General features: G+C 40.8%; 1 protein-coding gene across 2 annotated transcripts in view; it reads right to left on the reverse strand.

Moving 5' to 3' along the window:
• The window catches only part of TRPC3 (transient receptor potential cation channel subfamily C member 3), a 42,337-nt gene extending 20,376 nt beyond the window's left edge, over positions 1–21,961 (reverse strand). Inside the window, exons 1-3 of one of the 2 annotated variants that reach the window (XM_064149918.1) lie at positions 21,290–21,961; positions 11,767–12,538; positions 2,925–3,110 (exon numbers count right to left, since the gene is read on the reverse strand). In XM_064149918.1, coding sequence (XP_064005988.1) covers positions 2,925–3,110; positions 11,767–12,538; positions 21,290–21,513 — 1,182 coding nt within the window. In that variant the 5' untranslated portion in view covers positions 21,514–21,961. Of the gene's footprint in view, positions 1–2,924; positions 3,111–11,766; positions 12,539–13,063; positions 13,131–21,289 lie in introns of those variants that run through there. The other variant, XM_064149919.1, reaches the window with a different exon arrangement.
• Between the last annotated feature and the right edge of the window lie 4,253 nt (positions 21,962–26,214).

Below are 26,214 nucleotides of genomic sequence, written 5' to 3' on the forward strand. Positions count from 1 at the left end.
TACCAGTGAACAAAAGCACTAAGATCTGATCACTAAAAAGATCCCTATTTGAATTTAGCTGCTTTTCCAGGCATAATTGACTGTACCACTTCAGATGCATTCAGTTTCATGATCATAAACCAAGTCATCAGTATGTAAATATTTTTCTGTATGACTAAGAGTGATTATAATGTTATTTATTCCTAACATCCTAATGACTGAGTTCAGACTTAGCAAGAAGAGATCCTGGCACACTCTTATACACAAACACACAACACACAAAGAATTCTGAATATTCTTTCTCATTTATCAATCCAAAACATTGGTGTTTTACTTCAACTCTTATTGATTTCACTTGAAACCTCCACTCTGATTTTGAACTCAGCAAGAACTGCAGAACTGGGCCCTGTGTCAGCAACTCCACTGCAATTTTGTTGGCAATCTAGAGACAGAGTTAAGATACAATATTTAAAGCACCACAGCAGATTCAGAATAAAGAACAACATTACTTGTTCTCAATAGTTGGGCTTTTTTTTTAATTCACTTAGTCCTATTCTCTCAGTCCTATTAAGGCTGCAGTTTCAGTCTGAACCTTACTTTTGAAATCATATGCTGTTTACAAGATAGGCTACACTTTAATGCAGTGCCTGAGGCATTAAGTGCAAGACTTTCATTACTAATAGAATTAAAAACTCCATTTCCCTGGTAGTGAACTTCTGAGCATATTTGGTCATTTGTCATAAGCTTTTTCTGTCTCTTCTCCCTATAAAAAGGGCCTACCACTCATTAACCATTTCATGCACCTGCAGTTCTGTTTGGCATTCTGTACTGTTTGAGACAGTGAACTGATATTTAGTGTACCTGGTCCAGAAGTGCAGTTAGAAATACTGAAAGCTGAAAAACATAAGCCATATCCTTCTTCCTCCAATTAGAGGACTGAAAGAATCCCATGTGGAGGTCCCACATCCAAATCTGTTCTACCGCCAGAATATGGCCATAATCTCCCACATCTCTGACACAGCCAATCCCAGCAGGAAGGGACCACCAAGGTAGAGACAGGTCCTGGCTCGATCCTTGTCCTACCCTCTGTAATGGCCATTTTCAAGGAACAGCACATGGTAACAACTTGGCATCATCTGTTTAAATCCTTACACCAAGATCATTAGTCTCGTAGATTCTGAACTGCTTTTGTCAAAAACTGCAGTCAAAACTGAGTTTGGCTACAAACAATCTCTTACAAGAGAAGATAACAAGTCTGCTAAATGGCACTGTCTTTTTTGGTTTTTTTGCACAGTGTAGGTTTTTGTTACTTTTAACAGACCTGTGTGGCCCTTTGCTTGGCAATGAATTCCATCAGTGATAGTGACCTCTTAGATGAAAGTTGGAGTTCAGCAAGAAAGCTGAGACCCGTTTCAGCAAAGGTTTGGTAACATTAACATGCAACAGCCTATAGAATTCGTGTTATTTAGATATGACAACATGCCTGTGTACTTGAAGTCTTTCCCTATTGCACTCTAACACTTGTATATATTTACCTTCCATTTTGCTAATTAATATGCATTTATCTGCCATAGATCAATTCTAAATTTGAACTAATGATTTGCTGTTTGGGATTTGTGTTTGCACTTTCTTTGTTAACAGTCTTTTGAGGACATAATGAACACCAGTATTTCTCAGTTCTTCTGGCAGGTTGCTTACAATTCATTTTCTATGGCAGGTTGGCTCAACAGGTGGCCACAGAAGACTGTTATTTATTCTGAAAGACACAAGACTTCTCGCAGAGATGATGAATCTGTAATTGCTGTTAAGAATGGAAGTGATGGTAACCATGTAAATAGGTAGCTGTAAATAATACATAAGCATTGCTGTATTTCTTGAATCCTCTCACAGTGGGATGCAGTATTAACTATTTTCTGTGTTAGAGTAGTGGGATCCTGCAAAGAACAGCCTAGTTATGTATTGAAAACTGCTACAGTAAGTGGATATGCATTCTGTCAGCTGTGTGACACTGCTCCATTTTTCAACACATCATTCACAAAATAACTCTTCATTAGAAAGCACTTTGAGGGAAGCAGCAACTGAAAACACGTTGTACTTTACAGAGCACTGATAAATACAGGTGTAAAGATGAAGAACTGAAATGAACTGTTCACAAACATATTCCACACTTTTTTAGGAATTTAAAAATACTTTTACAGGAACACACATGGAAAATCATGTAGAATCTCTCACTACAGTCCACACATCTGCAGATGTGCTCTTTGATCTACTGTTGTACTTCAAAATAAATTAAAAACTAATATACTGAACGACAACTTAAGATGTTCTCTTTTCCTTTTTCAAAGTAGTAAAAGGAAGAGTTGGGTTTTTGTCCTCTCCCCCCCCCAATCAAGGAAAAAAAAACAGAGACATATCTATTGTCAGGAAGATTAGTAGAAAGCTGATGATTTACTTCTCAGACTTTACCTGTGCAATTAAGTTGAAGTAGAAAGCAAAGGCATTAAAAAGAAGAAAAAAAAGAATAAATAAATCAGTCCTTTTCAACAGCTAAAACCAACACTCTCACAAATAGAGCCTTCTCTTTGGATTAGATATTATCACACAGACTGGCAGGAAGACACATCCCTACTTTCACTGAGTTAAAAGCTGGCTCCACTGAAACCTCTTTTTTTGGCTTAATCAGGAGAAAGATCTGATTAACTATGTATAACCTTGCTATCATGGCTGATTTACGTCATTAAATTCTCCTGCCAATTCTCAGCTGTGCAAAGTAGATTAAACTAAACTCTGTATGCCATGGTCCCCTTCTGCCAGCTTCTGTCTTGTGACAATCCTGATTACACAAACTGTGTCTCAGTGATGAAGCTGAACATCAGTTCATAACACCTGTGGAATAACGACACCATGTTCCTATGACACTGACAGCCCTGGCTATGAGGAGTTACCTTTTTGACTTCATACTTAATGGCCAGCTTCACACGGCTCAGTGACGCTCTGTGTCTCTGTGCTTCCACTGGCTCCGAGTTTAGATCCCCGTTCAGAATGGCCTCCACTTCTTCCGAGTCTCGGCAGAGATCAAGAACGCCAACTACGAAATCCTTGCACTGCATAGACAGCTTCCGATAGTCATTCTGAAACACAAGGGACAGAGATGGCAGACCAAGAGAAGGGTGCTTGAGAGTCAATGGCAAGGAAAAAGGAAGCTGTACAAGTCATTAGAAATTAATAGCGTTTGACTTATACATAGTAAGTCAAGTCAGGAGTGTGTCAGACATGACAGAGCTCTTGTGCGGTGAAATAATTTCCTCTCTGACACAAAGTAGCCACTTGAACAGAAGATGATGATAGCTGTTTAGTAGAGCATGGGAACAATATATAAAAGCATGATGAAAGTCACTCAGATGGGCAGCAAGCAGAGGTTAAAAGGATACATTAGAACTGCATAAACGAATGAGGACCAGAACTCTTTAAAAAGCTAACCTCACTCTTGCAATGTATCTTCCACCACATCTGTGGCATTACCTGGGAACTCTTATTTGATACTTCCTTCCATAGAAAACTTGGTCTTTGTTGATGTGTCCACGTCCTTGTCCTCCCAGCTAAATTTCTAGGACTTCTTTACCTGAGACTCAGTACCTGATTTCTTTGTACGAGGCTGTAGCTGGAGGAGAAAACTTGAGTGAACCTGCCAATTCCTCCTTCTTGTATCAAGATTTTAAGTGCCTAACTAAAAATAGCATAGCCTTCTTTTTCCAATCACTCCACAGATATTTTTTTCTTTCTCTCTCCCATTAAGCCATAAAAAAAAATAGCCTAAGTCTCTGTCTCTCCACTTTTGTGGGAAGCACAGATCTTTCCTCTATGGCTCCTGCCTTCACAAAAATGCATCCTTACTATTTCTGCCCTCCAGATTTTCTAATTATTTTAAAATGCATCCTTACTATTTCTGCTCTCTAGATTTTCTAATTATTTTTTTTCCTGAAATCTTCACTTCGCCCCTTGTCAAAGTAACTTTTAGCTTTGTGTACTGGTAGTTTTGTTACATTTTCGACTTGGCATCTATAAAATGAGATAAATTAATATGCTCTTAGTAGTTTCAATTTATTTGGGGAAAAGATGAGAAAAGAGGCTACACAGAGTAATTGCAAGAATCAGCTATCAGTCCCATAGGCCAGATTTAGATATGAATCAAAATGAAACATTATTGGAGACAAACATTACTAGGAATTGTGTTATTTTGGAAGATTAACATCCCAGGTACAGCCTTGAAAACAACCAGTCCTAATCATAGACCTAAACAGAAGCCAGTTATTTCCTCTGGTCAAAGACGACAAATTAATTCAGTTGTCAGTGAACCAGCAGGATGTAGTTTATTTTAGATTTGTTTTTGGTAACCAAGGAGAACAGTACAGAAGAGCCAATTATAAAAATAATACTGGGATGCATGATTGAATTCAGTGAAAGGACAAGCAAGCACATGTAACATTTAGGACTCTTAAAAAGGCAAATTCCTGTTAAAGAGCCAGCCAAGGGAGTGAAATGTAAGCATGGAGGCCCAAATACTGGGAAGGCTTTTAAGTAAAAGATGTGGAAGTGATCAGACATCAGATTCTTTGAGGATGAAAACCTTGCAGAGGAAGACAACAGAATGATGGCTAGAATAGCAGCCTTGAAAAAGTCAAAGAGGAACAGTGTTTCTTGATGGTTTAGTCATAGAAGTGTCTAAGTATAAACTGCTACAAGTTAGGCTTGTAGAGGATATTAAACAAAGCATGGAGGTAAGACAACGTGAAGTGTGGAGATTTTCTCCACTGAATTATAAACAGAGACTAAAGACAACTCTAGTAAAGCCACAAATATCATGCCAAAAGGTTACCAAAGTCCTGTGTTCTTAACAGTTTTATATTGATTTCACAACAGAATTATTATGCCTCTGTGAGAACCTGAAGGTTGTCCCTTACGTTTTACATTTCAAGCAAGAGTTGCTTACATGTTTCACTGCACCATTTACTGAGATGGCTGAGGAAAGCCCACGGTAATCATTAGGATAAAATATAATATTAATTCAACAGGAATAAGATCAGCAAGCAGTTTTTCTTTCAAATGATGGAGTAGCTGTAAATTTACTATTCACAGCATGTGGGAGGACACGCTAACTTCATTCACTTCAGCAGCAGTACTACATACCTAGAAAAGAAGTTATCTTCTTTCTCACCTGGATTTGCAGGCACTTGTAACTTTTCCTAAGTGAGAAGAACCCCTTTCCACTGGTAGTCTTAATTCTGAAATATTGCCCACAAATGCCAAAGTCACCACAGAAGGACGACAAATTGCAACTGCAGTAGCATCAGATGAAGATTGCTATTTCCACAGACTACAGATTGTTGCATTTTGCTGTTCTCTCAGAAATGGAGACTCATCCACACAAGCATGCCAGGCTACATGGCTTTAAAATGCTGTTACAGAGACTGAAAACAGTATGTGCATTGTTAATACCTGACATAAGCTTTGAACTTTATGCTAGCAAGACTTGTCAGATTTCTCTCTCCAGGTCTGTACTTAGGTATTAGCAAATCAAATTTACCTTTATTTGATTGCTTCACATATTAAATAGATAAACATTACCCACACTGAAGCCATGGGACCCAATTCTCAATCTACCTCTAGGGTGTAACATTCTGTGATTCCGTGTTGTGTGAATCTCTGGTTTCATGGATTCTGATACATCCCTGCTTCTCTTTAAAAGATACAAATGAAGCCACCTGATCACTCATCTCTTCCCAGTCTTGAAGAAGGCTACCAGAACTGCCCATGCAAAGCATCCACGTTTGAAAAGCTCTTCTACACACTGTGCAAGTCGCCATTTCACTAACATGAAGGTTGCCTCTGCAGGGGAACACCACAGTAAGAGACCTGCTTATACGATGGGGTTCTTGGCCTGGTTTTTTTAATACAGGGACTCTGCTTCCTTGATCCACAAAGTGCTTCTTCAATTCATTCACAACCTAACCAAAACCATCACACTCAGCTTTTTTACTGGCCATATCATCTTACACAGTATGTCTCAGAAAAAAAGTTATAGAGATATGTTTGTAACATCAAAAGCATCAGCCTGTATTCTGCATTTCACAGATACCATACCTGAGGCTGGTACATCATGGACAACTGATGATGACTGGAAGTGCAGGACTGTCTCTTACAAGCAGTTTCAGAGGACACTGGCACACATCAAGGGTTGGATCTCAGCCAGCCAGTCCAACTCTCAAATTCTGTTCTCACTCAAAACATTAAAGACTACCTGGTGAGTTCATCCAGAGTTTTTACGAAGAGCATTACCAATCTGTGTCCAAAGAATGAAGTGTATGAACAAAAGGTCTTTGGTTGGTTTCACCCATAAGATTTTTAGCTACTCCAAAGGAAATTTATACTGAGCAGTGGCATGTAAATGAAACATATGTGTCTGTTCTCTCTTGTAGCAGAGCCACGTTGCTGCAAGCAGCACACTTTGCAACTAAGCAACACTGCATAACCAGTTCACGCTCATTGTATGGAATCATAGATTCATGTTGACCTTTTAAATGGCCATTTTGTGAGCACATATATAATTAGTTTACATTTTAACTGCAGGAACTGTATATGCAAATCAAGCACATAATTGCACAAATGATTATGGATCTGGGCCCTGTCCTTTTAAAAGCTGGACCTAAACGTAGATTAAGCTTGAACACTCTTTGTTAGTTCAGCTGAGATAACACTATGTAAATCTACTTGGAACAGTGACAGATTCTGCTTTTAGATGCACGTCCACATCTTCCGTTGGTTTCAGCAGGAGCTTTTACCAAAACTGGGAACAAGGATTTCTCCTCTCTAAAGCAGGACTATGATCTTTTTGTTCCTTGCTATGATGGACCCAATTTTTACATGGTATCAGCTAGTATAACTTCCAGTGAGAGAATTGAGCTGGCATGCACAGGACAACATTTAGCTGAAAGCTGGTACACTCAGAGCATTGCAGCTTTTCAGCTACCTTCTATTTTTTTTTTGCAGCAACTCTGAAGGAAAGTTCCACCAGATCTTCTGACTGCTAGAAATTCTCTCATCACTGTGCAGTAACATTTTAAAAGTTCTCAGGGAGGAGGGTAAATATCAATTAACTCTAGTAACCTACAGCAGCCACAGTAGGATCTGCTAAAAACAGAAGAACGGGAAAACATAAAAATTTGGAATATTGGTATTGCCAAGTATTTTGTGGTGCTACTGGGATTGAAAAATATGATCCTCCAACTATGGTAATGAATTTTTTTTTATCTTAAGGTACAGTTCCAGACTGAGCTTCCCTAGCCAGTCTATCAGGTGCAAAGCAGTACACCTTTGAGATCTCCAAGCACTTAAAGACAAATGCCAGTAGGAGGCCTCTCCATCTTTTTCCAACTGAACAAGTTTTGTCCTTTCCAACAAAATAAAGGAATTGTGCCAGCAGATTTGAGACACTCTGAAAACACCTTCTGATCAGATAAAGTGCATTTTATAAATCAAAATTGGTGAGGAAGCCCAGAATGAAGCAGAGCTACTGTCTTGCATCTTATGACATAGAACATCAGCAATGCTTCTTGCTTTCCAATTACCTCTACTACGTATAAAACATGCCCAAAAAACTGACAGGAGAGAACCTAAACAGATGCTTTTAGAGGCTGAAATGAAGTGTGAGAGCAGTAGGTATGGAAGAGTGAAGTGGTTTTTGACGATCTGGTAGCAGTCTTGACTCAGATGAAAAACACTCAAATTTCTGCTGTTGTATGAAATCCCACTGTCAATCTCTGGAAAAAGGATTAGGATCACCAAAGAAAGTAAGAGAAATACAGTATTTCCTGAGCTGACCACAGGGATCTGAAGCTGCTAAGTGACAGCCACTAAAATGATGTCTTGCTGCTTTAACAGCCAGGCACTGATAATCTCTGCTGTTCCCTTAGCTGATTTCCGGACCTAAAGAGGAGTCATCAACATGTTAGACAAGCCAGATACACTTTACCAGGGTTAGAAAATGCAACAAACATCCTAAAAGCAAGAAGACAGAAATTGGAGAGGGGAAAATAAAAAGAAAATTAGGCAAACACTTAGAAAGGGCAGAAAAAGACATGAAGGAGATCAAAAGGAGCAACAACAACTTGCAATAAGGATTTCACAAAGGTACAAGAAAGGGAAGACTGAGGACAACAGAAGTAGAGTGAAACGGTCCCGAATGCTCCAGTTTCCCCCATCTTTTCTTACTCATTTGCAATACTTATTTTTGGCTCCATGTCTTTTATCTTCCATGAAAAATGAGGCTTCACTGATTTCTTTAAATCCTTTGTCTTTCCTTATGAAGGGGATATTTAAAAACATAAAATCAAACATAAGTGTAATTGATTAAGTTTTTTTTATATTCACAGGGAACTGACTGCAATGACTAAATGCCCTAAGCCACCTTCCCACATTCCTAATACACTTGGGTAGGCTCTAGTTTGCACAGCAGCATCAGATTTTGCTAGCATAAATCAGAAGTGGTAGAAGCAGCCTAGCCTTTGCATAAGAGATGTAAGGTTCAATTTACGAAGCATTTGCCAGGAAGCTTTGCCCTCAGGCATTTTTAAACAGGTTCACCCTAAAGCCTTTCTCTGTAGGAAAATCACCTAGAAAACCATTTTCTGTGCAAGTGCTCCACATCCAGGGAATGCACTGCTGTGAAAGTGCACAGCAAATGCTGCAGACCTTAATGTGCCATGAATAATAACAATAAATCATAAACATCATCAAAAGTCCTTTCAAAGAGACTTGCCCATTCTTTTGTGGGACATGAACTATTTTGTCCATTTTTCTTTACCCTGAAACAATTCTCCTCGGTGTTGTGCTACAGATTATGATTGAAATACGTAAGCACTTACAGTGATGATCATAAAAGGAGGGTGCAACAGAAGTCTATCAATCATTGTCTTGGATGGAGTGCAAATGCTGCACTCAAAGCCTTCTCTGGGACAGGCTAAAGCACAGAGTTATTAGCAAAATGTACCTATAGAAAAGAAATCACTGAAGAGACAGCTACAAATTTAACTTAGATCAAACGTGGAAAGCTTTGGTTTCTGTAAGGCACAGAAGTACTGCTTGCTTTCTCCTTGATCTACCATTATAAAGACCTTGGTGTTGCATCTCACAGTACATTCATGGCACAAACAGCCCCATCCTACCTGCCCACAGTCCCACTGTGGAACTCATACTCTCCTCAACAGCCATGTAATTACAGCCCTTCCTGGACTTGTTTTAACGGTGATGATAAAAATTTCCTTGCCTCTTCTTTTTCCTCCTCCCTACGTTTTCCACTACCTCTTCTCCCAAGGAAGGGCAGCCAGTCATTGATGACAGAGGGAAACAGGCAAGTCTCCTACCAGGCTTGGTAGAAACAGAAAGAATGTCCTGAGATGCATAAGAATCAGAAGGAAGAGAGACAGATGTGACGTCAATGAGGAAAGTAACTGCTTCACTGGAATATTTTTATGTTGATGAGAAGTTGGAATTTCCATGTTACCACGAAGCCAGGAACAATTTCTACAGTAGGTGCCAGAAGTGAATTATCTTACACAACTGGCAAGGTTAGCAGCTGTGTAACTGCTATCCAAAGAGACAAAAATCTGTGAAAATAGTGGATTACTTGGGTTCTTAATCAGCCCCAAGTATTACTGAGTAGAGACTAAACAGTTGAGAAAAAGAGGGGAGAAAAAAAGGAAGAAAGCAGAAATTGCAAACCATAACATTCTACTCCTTCACAATTTAACACTTTACAACTGAAGAAACCGAACTCCAACCAAAAAAACCATCACTTTTTCTTCTCCAAAATGACACACTATTTTTCTGCTGAAATTTGTGTTCATTGTATTGATATCTCTGATACAGAATATTCCCACGAATTTGTATCTCTACTGAAATTGTTCTGTTCATTTACATCCTCCCTTTACAAAACCATGACACAGCTCATTTTAATTTAGCCTTTGGTGGCACTCTGTTTTGGGTTCTAAGGGAGCTGTGCAACACTTAAAATTGAATCTCTAAGCGTGAACACAAATCTAACTACAAATGGATGATTCAGTTTCTAAGGTGCCGATTCAGAAATGAAGCTCTAAGGAACTGTAGGAGGGAAAAGAAAAAAAAAGGGGGAGATTTATCTACAGCCACCAAACCCTTAAGCCTGCATCTTGGGCACACGATTCTGGACACCCTGTGGCTCTCAGGTTGTTGGCCTAGCTGTAAAAGAATCAATGATAAGCAAGACTGAGTTATTCAGATCAGATATTTAACCTTCTACAAGAGGTAACTGTAATTCATTGCACGAAGCACACAAGCCAACAAGCTCTGTGCACATGATAAAAGTCTTTAATTCTTCAGTTTTATGATCACCAAGAGCTTTCCCAGTTCAATGCTTTTTCAGCAGTGCAAAAAAGAAAAATCTGACATTTTTCCTATACTGCTGAATAAATACACTGAGGAAGTACTCAATCACTTTCCCACATTACACAACACAGCCTGGTATGAGGGGGGTCCTCCAGCAAAGGAAGCAGGGGAAAGGTTTAAGCTGGCTGTTATACTTCATTAGTCTGTGGTGTAACACATCGATCCCTCTCAGCACTGAAACCTTGGGTTTAAATTCTATTTTAACTCACTCTGCTGTATCTGGAGGTATACTTTCTCAGGAGTCTAAAATGGTTTCTTCCTCTTCTGGTTAAGCTCACTTCATTAATTTCTGCCTGCATTTCTCCAGGTTGTTGCGTATTTCTTCTCAGTCTTCCACAGCAATAGCAATGCTGGCTGTTGTTTGAAAAGGTTAATGCATTTTTTGCCTCTCTCAGATCATTCATGAATCTTCAATATTAAACAAACAAACCACTGACCCTGAAGAACATCGTTAAACTTTTTTGCTAAAAGCAGATACAATGCTGTTAATATTGCTCCTCACAGAGAACTATCTGTTATTCCTCAAGCAGAGCTTTTCATGTTACATGTAGCCTACTTGGGTTTGACTTTTTCTGGAGGAATTTGATTAGGGAGAAAGGGGACAGGCAAGGAGGAAGGTGGGTATCACTGTACTTTTCAAGGTATTCAACAGAACTGCAAAAGCATTTTTTTAGAAAGCACTGGGCAAGTGTTAACTCAGTCATGAATTGTGTGATAGAAGAGTTAGGGCACTGGCATACTCAACCAGATACAGCTCAAAAACAGCTAACAGCAGTTACATCTGTAACTAACTGGTCTAACAGCTGGTTTTGAACCAATGACATTTCTAAAAGGTCTGTCCAAAAAAATCCACTCTCTAATTTCTTACCAGCTTAGAGACAAAATTCAAAATTAGTACGAACGGAATAGAGGGAATAAGGTCAATGCTGCAGTATGCTCCAAAAAAAGTGTAACATTTTCTGCTTTCTGTGATTCCATTACTCAGCATCTGTAACTACAAACAATCTTTGCTGCAGAAAACAAAACTGTTTTACAGCTGCAACAAATTTATCAGACTACACGCTGCCCCTTTTTCCAGTCTTCTCTGTACACAGTAGGTGCAAACACAATTTCATGTCATTAAACATTCTTTTTCAAAGGTTTATGTATTGAAAATTCACAATCAAGAACAAAAGAGACAATAAATAACATGAAGGAACTTGCAATGGATAAAGACACAGGAAATATTTTCGAGCATCTTAAGGACATCACAAAGCAGCAGCAACTTTAACAACAACTAAGATAGAGAGAACACCAAAACACAATTACCTTGAATTCTTTTTCAATGTTGGCCAACTTGGCAAGTTCATTGCTGAGTTCCAGAGCAGTGAGTACTGGATCTTCACTGGAGAGGGACAGATAAGCTGGACTAGCCAGTCCTTTGTATGCATTTATTCTTGACCTAGAGTGGCTGAAAGAATCATGCTTTTGCTTCTCAGTACAGTCATTACATTTGCAGAAATAATCATGAGGTCTTTCTATCCTTGCTCCTTTCATCAACAGCATGTGCACAACTTCGTATTTTTGGCAGTGTGCAGCTAAAATTATGGGAGTGATATCTGGAGAAAAGCGGGTACCGTCTTCATCGTAGGAGTAAAAATCGTCATCCTGGAGCTCCTGCTCACAGGGGCTCAGAGTCAGTCGCTTATTTACCGAAAACCCAGGATGATTCAAAATTGCTTCCACTATCCTAATGTAGCCCTTGCTGATTGCAAGCAGCAGGGCATCTCCAATCCGTGCCAAGTTCTCTTTTTTCAACAGAAGTTCTGTCACTTCCAAATGTTCATTCCCTACAGCAAGCTGCAAGGCGTTTTGGCCCATGTAGTCAACACAGTTGACGTTCAGTGTTTTTGACTCCTCCAGCATTTTGCGCACCACAGGTATGTTCCCATACTCCGCTGCATCTAGAAAACGTTCTTCCTCGGCCGTGAGGCTGGTGCCCCTGTTGTTGAACATGAAGGCTGGGCCCCTGATGGCCTGCCGCCTCCCCTTTTCCCTCATCATCGTCATACGTCTCAGAGATGGGCTTTCCTCAATGTACCTAAGGAGAAAACAGGAAGGTAGCAGAATTTCACTACGTTGGTTATTTGTAGCTTCCACTTCTCCCGTGGCTACAAAAACAATGACATCTTCTGGCCCTTTTGCCCCCCATCTACTGACAAGAAGAATTCTTTATTGAAATCTTTCTGGTTCCATGCTTTCTTGTCTGCAGTCTAAAGGTACTACAGGTTCAGTATCAAAGGCCATTTCTGGTTTGCTAGCATGGCTAAATCTTTTTTTCCACTTTCTGCAAGACATCTCTTCAGAGTCCTCCTGACTCACTTCAGTACATAGAGAAAACAAATCCACATCTACTGTATTACTTCCACTAGTAATTAATACAATCGCCCACAGGCATTCAAGGTGAAGGCTCAAGGCAGGCAACATTTCTGCTTACCGTACTCTAGTTCACATGAACGAGAGGTGAAAACAAGTTTTTCTTCTGATGTCTTGTCCAACAATACAAGGCCTAATCTCATGCTCTCTGGTGTTACTATGTTAACCAAATCTAGCAAATTCTACTCACCAGTCAGTTTGGCCAAGTATAAGTCTTTGGTAACAGTTCATCCACATTCAACAGACTTTCTGGATGCTGGTAACTAAACTTCTCACAGATCCTAGACACCACCCAGTTTCGACTGGAATCAGCTCTTACTCCAGCTGGACTCCTGCAATGCTGTGGGTTACGCTGGGACTCTTTCTACTACACATCCACCAATGCAGGAATTGAAAGGAAGAAGCTGTCTAATGTCATGACATGAGTTGTTTGGGTTTTTTTTAAAGCCTTCACGCATTCTCATGATACGAGCAAGAAAAATAGGGAAGTCAAAGAGCTGCTGAATGAAAACTGAAAAGGCAGGCTGCATTGTAAAGAGAAAACCTGGGTGCAGGAAAGAGAGACTGTTTGGGAAAGTGAACTTAGAACCAGGGAGGCTATGATCATCAAAAAGTGGTTGCAAAAGCATAAAGATGGAGAAGGAGAACAGACAAGAGAAAGGGGGAACAAGGTAAGAAAACACTGGCATTAGGAACCTGTGAAGACACTGTGTGAGAGCAGCAGGGAGCAGATAGAAATGGGCTGAGAGAACAGGCAGATGCCAAGCTGGATCTAGGTAGGTAAGGAAATGAGAGAGAATAGGTTCAGAGAAGCAAAACTAGGAGCTGTAAAGAAAATGGCCATAGGATGAGAGGTTGAGGAGCAGATGCTACCTAGCTGGAGAGAACAGCAGGAAACAACTGCCTGGTGAGGTCTGAAACAATAGAAGAAATGGGATCAGACTGAAGTGGTCACAGCTGAGGGAAGAACAGAAGCATTTATGCCTGCCAGAGCAGAGGCCAAAGGCCTGAAAAGGTACTTGGGATATCATAACCTTCCTCCACTACCATCTGCAAATAAATGTGAAACCCATCAGCAATCTCTCTTCCCTTTCCAGCCCTGTTCAATATTGAGAAAGACAGCTTCCAGCTGCTATCAGTTAATCCATTAGCTCCAGGGATAGAGATCACTTGAGCTGATTTGATGGGCACAGAGACACCAATGCAGCTGATAAACAATGTATGAGTTAATAGAGAGTGTGCTTTGAATACATACAACACTCCATATATGCTACATACAGACACACAGGCCTTATACATTTAAAGTTTGTTTCTGAAGTCCTATGTGCCTCTGTTCCTCTTCCATAGAAAAAGAACAGTTGTTTCTTCTACAGGAGCATCATGAAAATTCATTTATTCACTTCAGAAAAAACACTCAGATACAAAAGGCCAGGCAGAAGAACTGAGGAGGAAATTAAGCCTTCTACCCTCAGAGCAAAGGCCAGGTAATGCACATTAGGAGAGACGTGGGTCTACATAATGAATACTGAGGGCAAACCAAAATATTAAATGGCCTGTCTTAAGCAAAGCCCATCAGTCTGCAAAAGGACAGAGCCACGGGAAAAATGCCACATGCACCTTCAGTGCACACAAAGTGCACATTTAAGTGAATGTAGTGGAACCTGCTTGGGCAGCTTCAAAAGCTGCCTATCCTAATTGCTGCAGCTTCAAATCCACAAGTGCAGTGACAGCCTCTTAAATGCAGGTATGTTTTTTCTTTGTGTGTGTAACCCTTCAACGACGAGCTCTTTGATGCTATCACTGCACAAAAGGTGCTCGCTGTCATCGCTGAATCTCCTCAGCCTTATGGTTTTCACTGGGCGTAACTAACTCCATTTAGATTGTAAAGATATGTCTGGCCTTCCAGCTGTCCACACCAGTTGTAATAAATTCAGCAAAATGTAAAATCCTAATCACTTCATCACAGCCACAAATACCCTAAAACCTAGTTCATGCTCTGAATGTTTCAGCTCCACTGTGAATCAAGTGAAGACTGCAATACTCATTACCAAGGTTTGTCCTGGGATGAAGCATTTGATCTTTTTTACACTTTCATCAGTGGCTGCTATTTCTGGCCTACCAGGAATGACCTGGGTGGCACTGCAGTATAAGCAATTCTGACTTGTATTCCCCTTTTGAAATATGTGCCCAAACTGCTTTGGCCAAACATGACAGGATTCTCTTTTCTTCAACTTCCCTACCACTTTTAAGCCTCTGAAAAAGGCTGCATAACAGAGAGGGATTATGACTGTGTTAAACACAGCACTGATTTAATGTCCTAAAGCTCAGGCACATTTCACATTTGAGATATTCTGATAAAAAGATTTGAGGCCAAGATGTATGTGGCAAGCAATTACAGTATGGTACTACCATATTGCCCAAAGAATCAGAAGTAAACCCAGAAATATTCTTTTTGTAGTTACTTCTTAAACAAGATCTTAGTGCCTGCTACACTGTCACCTTTCTGTTCTTCCTCCACACCTGAAAACATACAGCTAGAAAAATTAAGTCATTTACTGTAATGTTATGAAGAAAAAAAATGTATGGACATTAAAATAAAGAAAGAGGCCAAACTGACTCATGTCAACTTCTTGATTTAAGAAGATTCTAAACTGCCACTCTGAACCTCGTTTATGTTTTTATGTAATACACAATGTATTTCCCCCTATATATTCAGTTTAATTTTTCAGAATATTTTGAAATATGACACTTATCTTGTTTCATCCATCTTTCTTTCCAAACCCACTGACTCAGGTGACTCATCTGACTTCTGTAACAAGAGATATATCCTTTCAAAGATGTTGCACTAGATTATCTTCCCCACAAGGAAGATACCTTTAGCTATAAATCTTGTGACACAAATTACACTTGGAGTGACTGCAGTGTCCTCTCAAAATAAAGATGAAAGTTGCTTGATATTTTAATGACTACAATGTTGTCAAGACCTCCTAAAAAAAAAAAATAGAAAGCAAAAACTGTCATACAGCACCACACAGCCAAGAGACTGAAAGGTTCACCTGTATCTGTCTCCTCGCTTCTTCCTCCCTTCCCTCAACGGTCTCAAAGACCTTGAACCCAGCACATCTCTCTCCAGAGTGCTGCATGCAAGAAGCATCAGGTACAAGGTCTCCTATTCCATTTTCTTCTCTTCCATTCTTACATATATTTCTAAGCTAACATAAAGAAATAAAAAAACTAGTTCATTTAGCCATTTCAGCACATTTTTTATCTAATATCTGCCAGGTGAAACAATGAACAAGAAAATCTAAAGTTGTATCTCTTAATATCACTACCCTGGCTTCAAAATATGATTAAAATAGAATTAAATGTACATTCATTATTTGTGTTCTATTTCCTACAGCCTTTAAAGTTCATATTCTCAACTTTGTCTCTGTAAAGAGCTGACAACTGACATCAAAAGAGGGAAGGAGAGATGGAGATGATGATGTTTTTTTTCCCAATTGGTCCCAGTAGTTGAAAGAACACAAAAAACCCTTCAAATGCATACCAAAAATGTGCAGAAGGCATGGAAATGCAATCCACAAGAAAACTTCCCAATTATTTTGTGTTAATTCTTCACCAGAAATACACCATGACAATTAAGTTCTAACCTAGTACACAGGTTGCATAATTACACTATGTGGGGCGCAGAAGGAAGGACAAAGAGGAGCATGCTGCAAAGAGGACAGAATGCAGTCCCCTTTGGCTGACATGAAGCAGTAGCTGAGCCTCTCCATTTTTATCATAACCAGTTTACATATTTCACAGCAGGGGTCTACAAAGCCTCAAGCCTCTGCTGGCTGCTTAGCACAAATAAGACAGATGGAACTGGAAGAACAGCAGTCATATGAACTGAAGTACACCACTTCCACCACATCTGGACATGTTTCACTTGGCCCTAAACATACATAGTAGGTAGCTGTTTTGATGAACAAAAAAGCTTCACTGCCAAGAAGAAAGAACTCCACAAACTGTACAGCAACCTTCAGAATCCTTCATTTATCAGTTTAAAACAAGGATGACATCAAGTGACAAGTTTTACTTCCTACCGATACTGCTGCCATTAGTCTAGTTCACTGCCTCCTCCTTAGGCAAACTCAACAACTCCAATGATGGCAGCAAATGAATATCACTCACTACAAGACAGTTAACAAGACAAATTTCTTTCAGCTTTGCAGCATTTTCACCTTAGTGAGGTCAGAGCTCCTGAAGGAGAATGCTACCTTTTAAGACCTTTACCTAACCTAAGTATCACAAGCTTTCAGGCAGAGCAACGTTAGGTACACTTTGAACAACTAACTGGTTTGTTAGATATCAGATAATGTCACAAGACACAAAAACCTATCCTACACTATAACGTTTATGTTTGCCTTAAATATGTATCTAAAATGCACTGAGCTTCAAGTGCAACAACAATAAAGAAGTAACATTTTCCTACTAACCCATCCATGGCCATTTGTCTTTTGTGTTTTGCCTCCATCATCTTCTCTTGCTGGACAGTTACTCTACAGAATCACCCAGAATGGCAAGTAACACAGCAACTGCAAAGGACTGGAGTAAGGATCAAGATTCCTCTGCTTCTGCTATGAATTGTTTCAAGTACAGATTTCTACTCTGTTAGTCTGCCTATTCCTTTTAATCTTCAGAGTTTCAGAAGGACTGAAATGTGGGAGAAATAGTTGATTGGTGAACTCCTTGCGTTTTGCTCTTCATTATCTCATCTTCAGAATTCAAAAGATCATTAATCACGTTTCTAAACCTAATTTTTAACCCTCCAAACTGCAGGAGCAATTTTAAAACAGAGAAGTTGGAAAAATAGAGGTTTCATTCTGGGCCCTCCCAGATCTGTAGAGCAATCTTCTAACATTTGCCCTGAAGAACAGGCAGTTATTTTCCCTGAACTACTAAATACAATAGAAGATGGCACCAATAATTTACAAGGAGTTTAGCCCACTGTTCAATTGCAGTATATGAGTGATCTTGATTCTGTTCTAGCCCTGAAAAGGAAATGCAGTTCAGTGATTACAGACAGATCAGAGACGTACATCATAGGAAGAGTGATGAGCACGACACACATGCACACTTAAAAGCAACTACACCAGAGTGAACCACGCATGGGATGCAGATTGTGCCTCTTGTTCTGCCAAAACTAGCTTCTGAGGTCCCAGTTCTAAAAGTAGAGAATGCTAACTGCCTTACAAAGTAAGTGCTCAGACATGCACATACATATGAGCAGCATTTTAGCTGACTCCTGAGATTCCTTAAACCAAGAAATCTCAAATCTTTGTTTTGTTGCCATCACAGGAAAAGACTTTGGTATCCCACATGAGGTATCAGCTCCCGGCCTGTGCAGGGCCACAGGCAGTGGCAGAGGGCAATGTCCCAGACTCACAGCCTCGCCCACAAGGTGGTTTTCCAACTTCTGCTACAGCTGTGTGCCAGAAGAGGATGCTGGTAAATGTCTCTTAACCAGTAAAAATAGTGTCACATTCATATATGTTTGCATGGGAGCTTATGCCTATTCCACACATTCTGGGAATCCCTACATCAAATCTAAAATGTATTAAATGAGGACTTCCTTCTCCCTTCTATAAACTACTCTCTGGGCTTTTCAGAAGCAGGACGTGAATTCATCTGAACAGCAGAACATCAATCAGGCCAGCTGCAAGATCTGTCTCAGGTTTGTGCTCTCCCCACTGGCCTGAAATGACACAATCCATCATCCAAAATGCCCTCATGTCAGTTTACAGAAGTTCTGGCTCTGAAATGGAAAGAATTAGTCAAAAAATGGAAGGAAACATATCAGGAGGAGATGTACACATACTTAGCTTGTTCCTTCTCCTCCCACCTCATAAACTATGCAGAGCTAACCCTGTCATTACTTTTCACTAAATCCTCAACAGAAAACACCAACCATCCCAATTCCTGTGGGAAAAAAAGGACTATACATTGATAACAGGAGCGCATCAGTGTATACACTCAAAAGGAAAGAAGCAACTTCACAGGGATACAGACACAAGGAATTTTAAAGCTCCTTTTACACCTAGACTTTTGTGTTCTGTTGCTCCACCCAGGAAACCAAGCTCTGATTTTCATAGAGATTGAGGAATCAGGCTTCTGATGCCTACTACATTTAATTTACAGGTTTTGTTCACATTTTTCCCACTGGGACATACAGTACCTTGTGAAACAAGTATTACATCCAGCCAAGTCTTAGTGGGAAACTGAGGTTAATTACTTTCTTCAGCAATATTTGGCACAGGAAGGAGCCAGCTGCACACTGACAGGTACCTTGTATGGGTTATATCTTTCAGACATTTCTAATACCAACTAAGTGTACCTTCTTGTGCCAACTACTTTACATCTTCCTGGCTCTTTCGTCTTGCACAGTTTGTCAGTACTGAGTATTTAGACCACAAATACTTCCAGTCAAGGATTCACATGTTCACTCTGTGCACAGTGAAACCTTACATGTGTCAATCTGAGCAGGTTATGAGCAAAGAGATGCTCATATTTATTGTGTTAACATACGCTATGATTTTAGGCAATTAGCATCAAACACAAAATGTTACTCCAGAAGTAAAACCCCACTGCTATGCCAAGGATGACCATGTAAACATAGAACAGGAAATGTTAGCTGTGGTTCTTTCTGTCTACACCCTGTCAGTTCAATACATTCCTGTTAGACTCATGAATGTCAGCCCTTTTGTCAGCCCATCAAGCAGAGGTTTGCAATCATTGCTGTCATACTCCCAGGACTGGTTCACAGGAATTATATACCAGGAAGCACTTCCAACAGATGGAGCTCACTCCAGCCTTAAATGCCTATAACTGCACTTGAATTCATTTTATTCCCTGGTGGCATAATACCCATTTCTTAAAGAAAGGAATGGTTCTAGAATGATAATAACCTAAAAGAGATCCAGAAGTTTAGATCTTAGAGCTTGTAATACATCTAACCTAGCTTCAACAGTCTGAAAATAAAGTGTCTGACTCTAATCCTCTAGACTCTTTTAACAGTGAAGGAAGGAAGACAGACACCTGAAAAAGAAAAATGACCACTCTGCTTTGCCCACTGCTATTTCTTCTCTCATCCCACCAACTGCAGAGGGAGCCTAGACAACCAACTTCAGCAGAGCTAACTTACAGACAGCTATAGATGTGCAAAAGACTCCTTCACTTCAAGTCTGGATTGCTAGGTACAGGGTATGTGAGAAGAAATTCTGTTATGGGATGGTAAAATCCACTTTTACTTGTGGTTATCCGATTTTAAGCACTCTAATTATTTCTGTGCGTAACCAGTTATCTCTAGGGTGATATTAATCAAGGCTGCTTCTATAAATGCTGAATATATTATTTTAAGGCTCAAAATAAACTGTTTGTAATCTAGTAATTAAAATATTTAATTAAGAACTAAATATTGCCCCAAAAGAATAAAATGCTCAAGTAATCTTCAGAGATGAGTCTGTCTAAACTGCGGCGTGCGTTATAAGAGTAAGTGAATAATTCACAGACAACCTACATTTCCTAAGTTAGAGAAAAGAAAGTTAACATCCTTAACAGTAAAATCAAATTTGGTTCTCTTGCAGCACACCCAGTCTCGATCAGCATTTTAATATATGTGATTGCATCTTAAAACAAAACAAACTGAAATTTCCAAAGACACCATCGAACGGGGTAAGGTACATCTCAAGAACCAAGGCTTTTGTGCACAGATGGCCTAGATTTCTGTTAGGTGTCTGGTTTTATCACAGCCTAGATTTGAAAGAATATAAAAGGGGTGCATTAACACTGCCAGTACAAAAGGATGCAATAGGTTCTCTACACCTTAGCTGAGTACAAAAGGATGCAATACGTTCTGTACACCTTAGCTGGGGAAATAATTAGGGTTTCTCGGCAGCTATGTTAGTAGCCAGGCGGAAGAAAAAATATACATATATATATATATATATATATATATACACACACACACAAACACGTATAAAAGAGCTTAAATCTCTCATGCCCCAGCACACCTGTCTGCCTTTTGCTACATGCTGCCTCCCACCTCACTGTGAAGGAGCAAAGCCGAGGGGTTGGAGAGGGACGGCCAAGGGCAGGTAGCGACCAGACTATCCCTACAAGACACTTTCTCCCAAGTCTCAGCACCTCAGCCACTGCAAACCGGCCCCGTCTCCGCTCGCTGCACCGGTCACGCCCGTTGGCCGCCAGGCCGGGCGGGTGCGCTCCCGCCGCGGGGCCCGCCTGGGCAGGACAGAGCGAGTCGCCCCGGGGACGAGCCCCACAACTTGCCGAGGAGAGGGCGGGGACCTGCTGCGGCTGTTCCAGGGAAGTTGTTGGCTAGCACCTTCTCTACCGCCCCCCGGGCCCCACTTACATGGTGCTGGCAAAAGGAGGGGGCGGGTAGTAGCCGTAGGGCTCCCGAAGGGTTTTAACGGGTCTTTGAGGTGGCGGAGGGGGCTCCGGGCCCCCATTGACGCCCCTCCAGCCCCGGCGACGGCGTTGCTGTTCCTCTTCCTCTGCCCCCTCCTCATCCTCCTCCTGCTGCGGGGGGAAGGTCACTCTCCCCTGTTCCTTACTCTTCCTGCTCTTGCTCGACATGGTCAGGGTTCCCTCAGGCGGCGACGGTGGTGGCGGCGGCGGCTGCTGCTCCCGGCCGGCCTCGTCCGGCAGCGTGTGTGGCGAGGAAGCAGGCAGGAGGAAGAATGCCCTGCCCGTCAGGGGACGGAGCACCTGGAGAGGACAAAACCCTCACCATAAAACCACCGCCGCCCCTCCGCCCTCTTCTCCTGCCGCTCGTCAGAAAGCCAGTACGATGCGCAGCCCGGGAGCCGGGAAGTGCTGGGGAAGCGAGCAAGAGACAAGGCTCCCGGCTGCGGCTTCTCAGTCCCTCTCCTCTCCCTGTCATCCTCCCTCGCTAGGACAGCATCCTTACTGAGGCGGAGGAGCGAGCAGCAGCAGCCGCCTAACCGCAGCGGGCGCTCGGGAGAGGAGGGGATGCCTTCCCCTCAACCTCCGCCCGCCCAACGGCCGGGGCGGCGCGGGGGAGGCGCCGCTGTCACAGGGCCGTTACAAGTGTCCCTCAGCCGCCCTCGCACCGCCTCCGAGGTAAAAGCCTCTGCCCGCGCTTCTGGTCTCCGTGTACCGTTATCACCGCTGCTTTAAGGAGTCCTTAGGAGATTCCCGCCCGACGTACGGTCCCTGCAGAAACGGTACAGAGCCCTTCTAGTTGTGCCCGCAGTGCTCCGAGCGCCCAGGGCAGAGCAGGGGTAACGGCGTGGTGCGGGAGGCTGCCATGCGGGAGGCACTTTTCTCTCAAACGGCCCAAACCGGATAGCGGTGCCCAGCGCGCGTAAAGCCCCTTCAGTCTTTTGGGGAGTGCTCAGCCCTGCACTGGAAAGAGTTGAAGTTAAAATTTTGTGTTAAAAAGAGACTCCGTTGACTGGCTTACCGATGATAAAAGCGAGTCAAGACTGCCAAAGCGTTCCAGACGTCTCTGCCTCAGACTTAACTGCTTTAATTCTGCCTGGTGTCAAACTAAAAATCAGTGGGAGGATGTTAGGACTCCCGCTGCACGTAACCAGAACTAATGATACTCCGTGAATACCAGTCACAAAGACTCTTGCTGTATGGACACGAACTGCCTCTTTCCATGATGAGATTTTTGGTGCATTATGCCATATGGAAGATTATTCTATGACAAAACTGCAATGCCGTTAAAATCCAAGGCAAAGCGTGTGTGGTTTTGTACATGGGGTATGCAGAGGAGTACACAGAGGTTATGTGGTGGTTTATGTATACAGTAAAGCTATTCCTTTGGCTACATGCTACTGAGATGCCAGTTTTCTCTGTGTTAAACTTACTTGAAACGTCATATGGCTATCAGTATAAATTCACTTGAATCAGTATTCAGAAACACGAGCCCTACTGAAATTGAAATTCATGTTAAGGTTTTCCAATTACTTAAGAGAAGAAAGTGGACTTTGAATCCACATGTGGCTGCTTAGATAGAATTCTCACTGCCAAGCATCATTAAGTAGTGTCATTACCTCACACTGTACATTGTTTTCAGTGTCAGTCATGGTTTTGTCTTTGTTTTTATCCAGTTGTACAAATGTTGTACTCATGGAGCACAGGAAAAGCTAAACAAGAGTTTCACTGAGATAAATTAGCTACAGCTTTGAAGACAGAACCGGGGTTAGTTTTCATCAGTTTTAATTAGTTTGCATTTTGCACTATTTAGGGAAGTGGTTTTTCATGTCATTGGTCAGCTTCAGTGGAATTATGTACATGGTAGAGCAAATTTTGCTATCTAAGAAACTAATATATTGTGTAGCTACTCTGACATACTTGGTTTTTTTTTCATTTAAGGACAGTCTATGTGTCTAACCTAATTATATACTGTATCAGTGTTACGTATTTTAGAGTGCAACCATGCAACAATCTCTTTGAATCAAATACTGTGTTCTTACAGACTTAATACTGCCCACATTGTGTTATCTTTTTTTTTTCACAAAAATACCCACAACCAAACCCAATAACAACAACAAAAAACCCACAACCGAAAAAAACCCCTCTGTTGTTACAGTGGGCTACAGGAATGGACTTTCAATTGCCTCTAGAATTTCCCTTGAGAACAAAGCATAAACACAGAGCTGAAAATAGATGAGAAATGTGCTTTCTTCCCAAATGTATGCTCAGAGCAAGGCTTCCAGATATAAAGGTATATTTTCTTTTCAAAAATAGGCAAAATAGGGGCTTAATATTAGTTCTTAGTTTTAAGAAAGTTGCTTTCTTGTTTCTTGTGTGGCATTTCCCATCACTAATTTGAATTACATATTCTGTAAGCTGAGTTTTTACTGATTTGAGTAAATAGAGATTGGTTTAATGTTTCCACAATCAATGAAAGTTAATGACTACCATCTATTCTATTATACAGGTGTTCATGACACATCCCTCTCTTTTGAGGGGTAAAATGATAGTAAATCCCCAAGTATGTATCTCATGCCATTGAAACTTCACCTATAATGTTTTTGTCACTGTAAGGACAGAGACTGAGCAGAAAAGTCTGCAATACTTAAAGCAGTGACACACACAACAGATACTGTATTATGTTAATAAAGGTGCTGGATTATTCTTCAACTTTTTTGGGGGGAGCAGGATTTAATATCATAACTATTTCATGTTCAAGTTGGATTTGCAGCCAGAATACAACCCTTCCTTCTTTTCAGCAGACTGGCTTGCTCAAGACAGGGTAGAATTAGAATGGAGCAGGATTTTGTTTATATGGATCAACTACTCTTTGGTGGGATTCTTCTCCTAAAAAATATGAGAAATAAAGGATTCAGATTTTACAATTTGTATCATCAGTATACTTCAGCTGGGAGTGATCAAAACCACCATTTTTCTAAATTGAAAGAAGATGTCTAAAGAGCCCACAACAATAAATTTCCTTGCAATATTATCAAAACTGAGTCCTGTGTTTCTCTTTCCTATGTTTTCAGCTTCTTTATGTTAGGCTAATTAATGGAGTAAAGATGGGAAACATGAAAATGGACAGCTCAGCTGGCATCCCATCTACAAAAAGATCAGGAAACAGATTCAGGTTCTTAGACCAGACTAGCATAGCAGTAATAACATCCAGATCTTTGAGGCACCTGACTGAGTGGATATGCAAATTGGTGAGACTGTGACAAGTGATGGGGAAAAAGGTCATTTTATGAGTATGCTCTGGGGTTTTCTCTTAACAGAATTTCTGTGAGAGGTATATTTCAACAGCATTAATTTGAAAATAAACCAGTTGAAAATTGGATCATTGACTCTAAGACCTTCTTGTTGAAACTAAGCAATGTAGATCAGCAAGATTCAAGAAACTTCTAGTAACAATTTCCCTTGCAGAATGACCTTCCATGTCATATGATTGTGCCAAATGGTTATTTTCCTGCTTTATAAAAGAGCATCATCTCACAAGAGACAAAACTGTTTTTTATTTGCTTGAAGTGATGGGTGAAGAGAGGCAAAAACACACTCATGGCAACGCCAGAAATAGAATCCAGGTCGTGCAGTACACTGAACCCTTCACTCACGTGTATGTACTACTTTAATGAAAATTGGGAAGTTGGTGGGAATAGCAACAGTGTAATGAAAGCAAAATTGGCCTTCTCTGCCTCATACTGGGAATTTGCCTACTTGCCAAGAACCCAGTGTTTTCAAGGACATTTCACTCCTACATCAAGGACTTCTATGAAAGTCCAAACAGGTTAATCAGCATGAGGAAAAAAGGAGGAGTAATGTGATGTCACTGATCTGTAAGCAGATCTCAGCCTGAGAGCTAATATTATGGTTTAAAGCTTTTAAATGAGAGGAAAAGACAAATTCCTGAGCCCTGAGCCTCTAATTCCATGCACACTGTGCAGCCACTCAGGCCCCAGCAAAGTGAGCAAGCACGAACCGCTGACAGTTCTCCTGCAAAGCAGAGCTGCGTGTTGCGGTTGTACCATGTGGTCTGCTTGATGATATTAAAAAGGCCACTGAAACCTCCTGCCAATAAAACCATTAGATAGAAAGTGGCTACATTTTCAAAGGTCTGCCCAATGTCTGTCTAGACAAAATGGACAAATACTCTGGGTTGGGTTTTTTTGGCGTGAAGTGGCAATTGTATATTCATGTACGTATTTACACCTGTTAGTTCCTTTTTTCTAAGGCAAGCCAGATATGGCTTTAAACAAATCTAATGTCTTTGCACACTATGGAACAAATCTGCAGGATCCTAAGCCTATGCCAATGAAGTTTTATTCCTCTCTTTCCATGCATACTAATAGAAATTAGAAGTTAAGAGAAGTGCTTCCAGGAAAGGGAATACAGAGCCCTTATCTGTATATTGCCTGGGGGCCTGAATATAGCTTGTAAACTTTGAACATTTCAGTTTTGTGTGACTGCTGTACTTATCATTTCTATATAAGGCTAGATTACTTCCTTAAATTAGTTTCCCTGTCCCAGAGTCAGTCAATACCCCTAGAAAATGTAAACATGAATATTAGTCTGTTGCTGAGTGCTGGCAACCATGTGATAAGTAAATTTGTCACAAAACAACATCTTTAACCACTAAGATTTCATTTAGACAGGGCTTCACTTATAGGTGGGTGAATGCAATGTATCCAACTGTCCCCTTGCCAGTTGATAGCAAAAATTATCTCATGGCTGTATTCAGTGTTTCAGCTGATGAGACTAAGAGTTGCAATGGATGTATGGAGTGCAGAGGAGCTCTTATTTTAGCAGATTAGCAATGATTTTGGTCCTCTG

The sequence above is a fragment of the Pogoniulus pusillus genome, chromosome 10, assembly GCF_015220805.1.
Source record: "Pogoniulus pusillus isolate bPogPus1 chromosome 10, bPogPus1.pri, whole genome shotgun sequence".
Classification (NCBI taxonomy): domain Eukaryota; kingdom Metazoa; phylum Chordata; class Aves; order Piciformes; family Lybiidae; genus Pogoniulus; species Pogoniulus pusillus.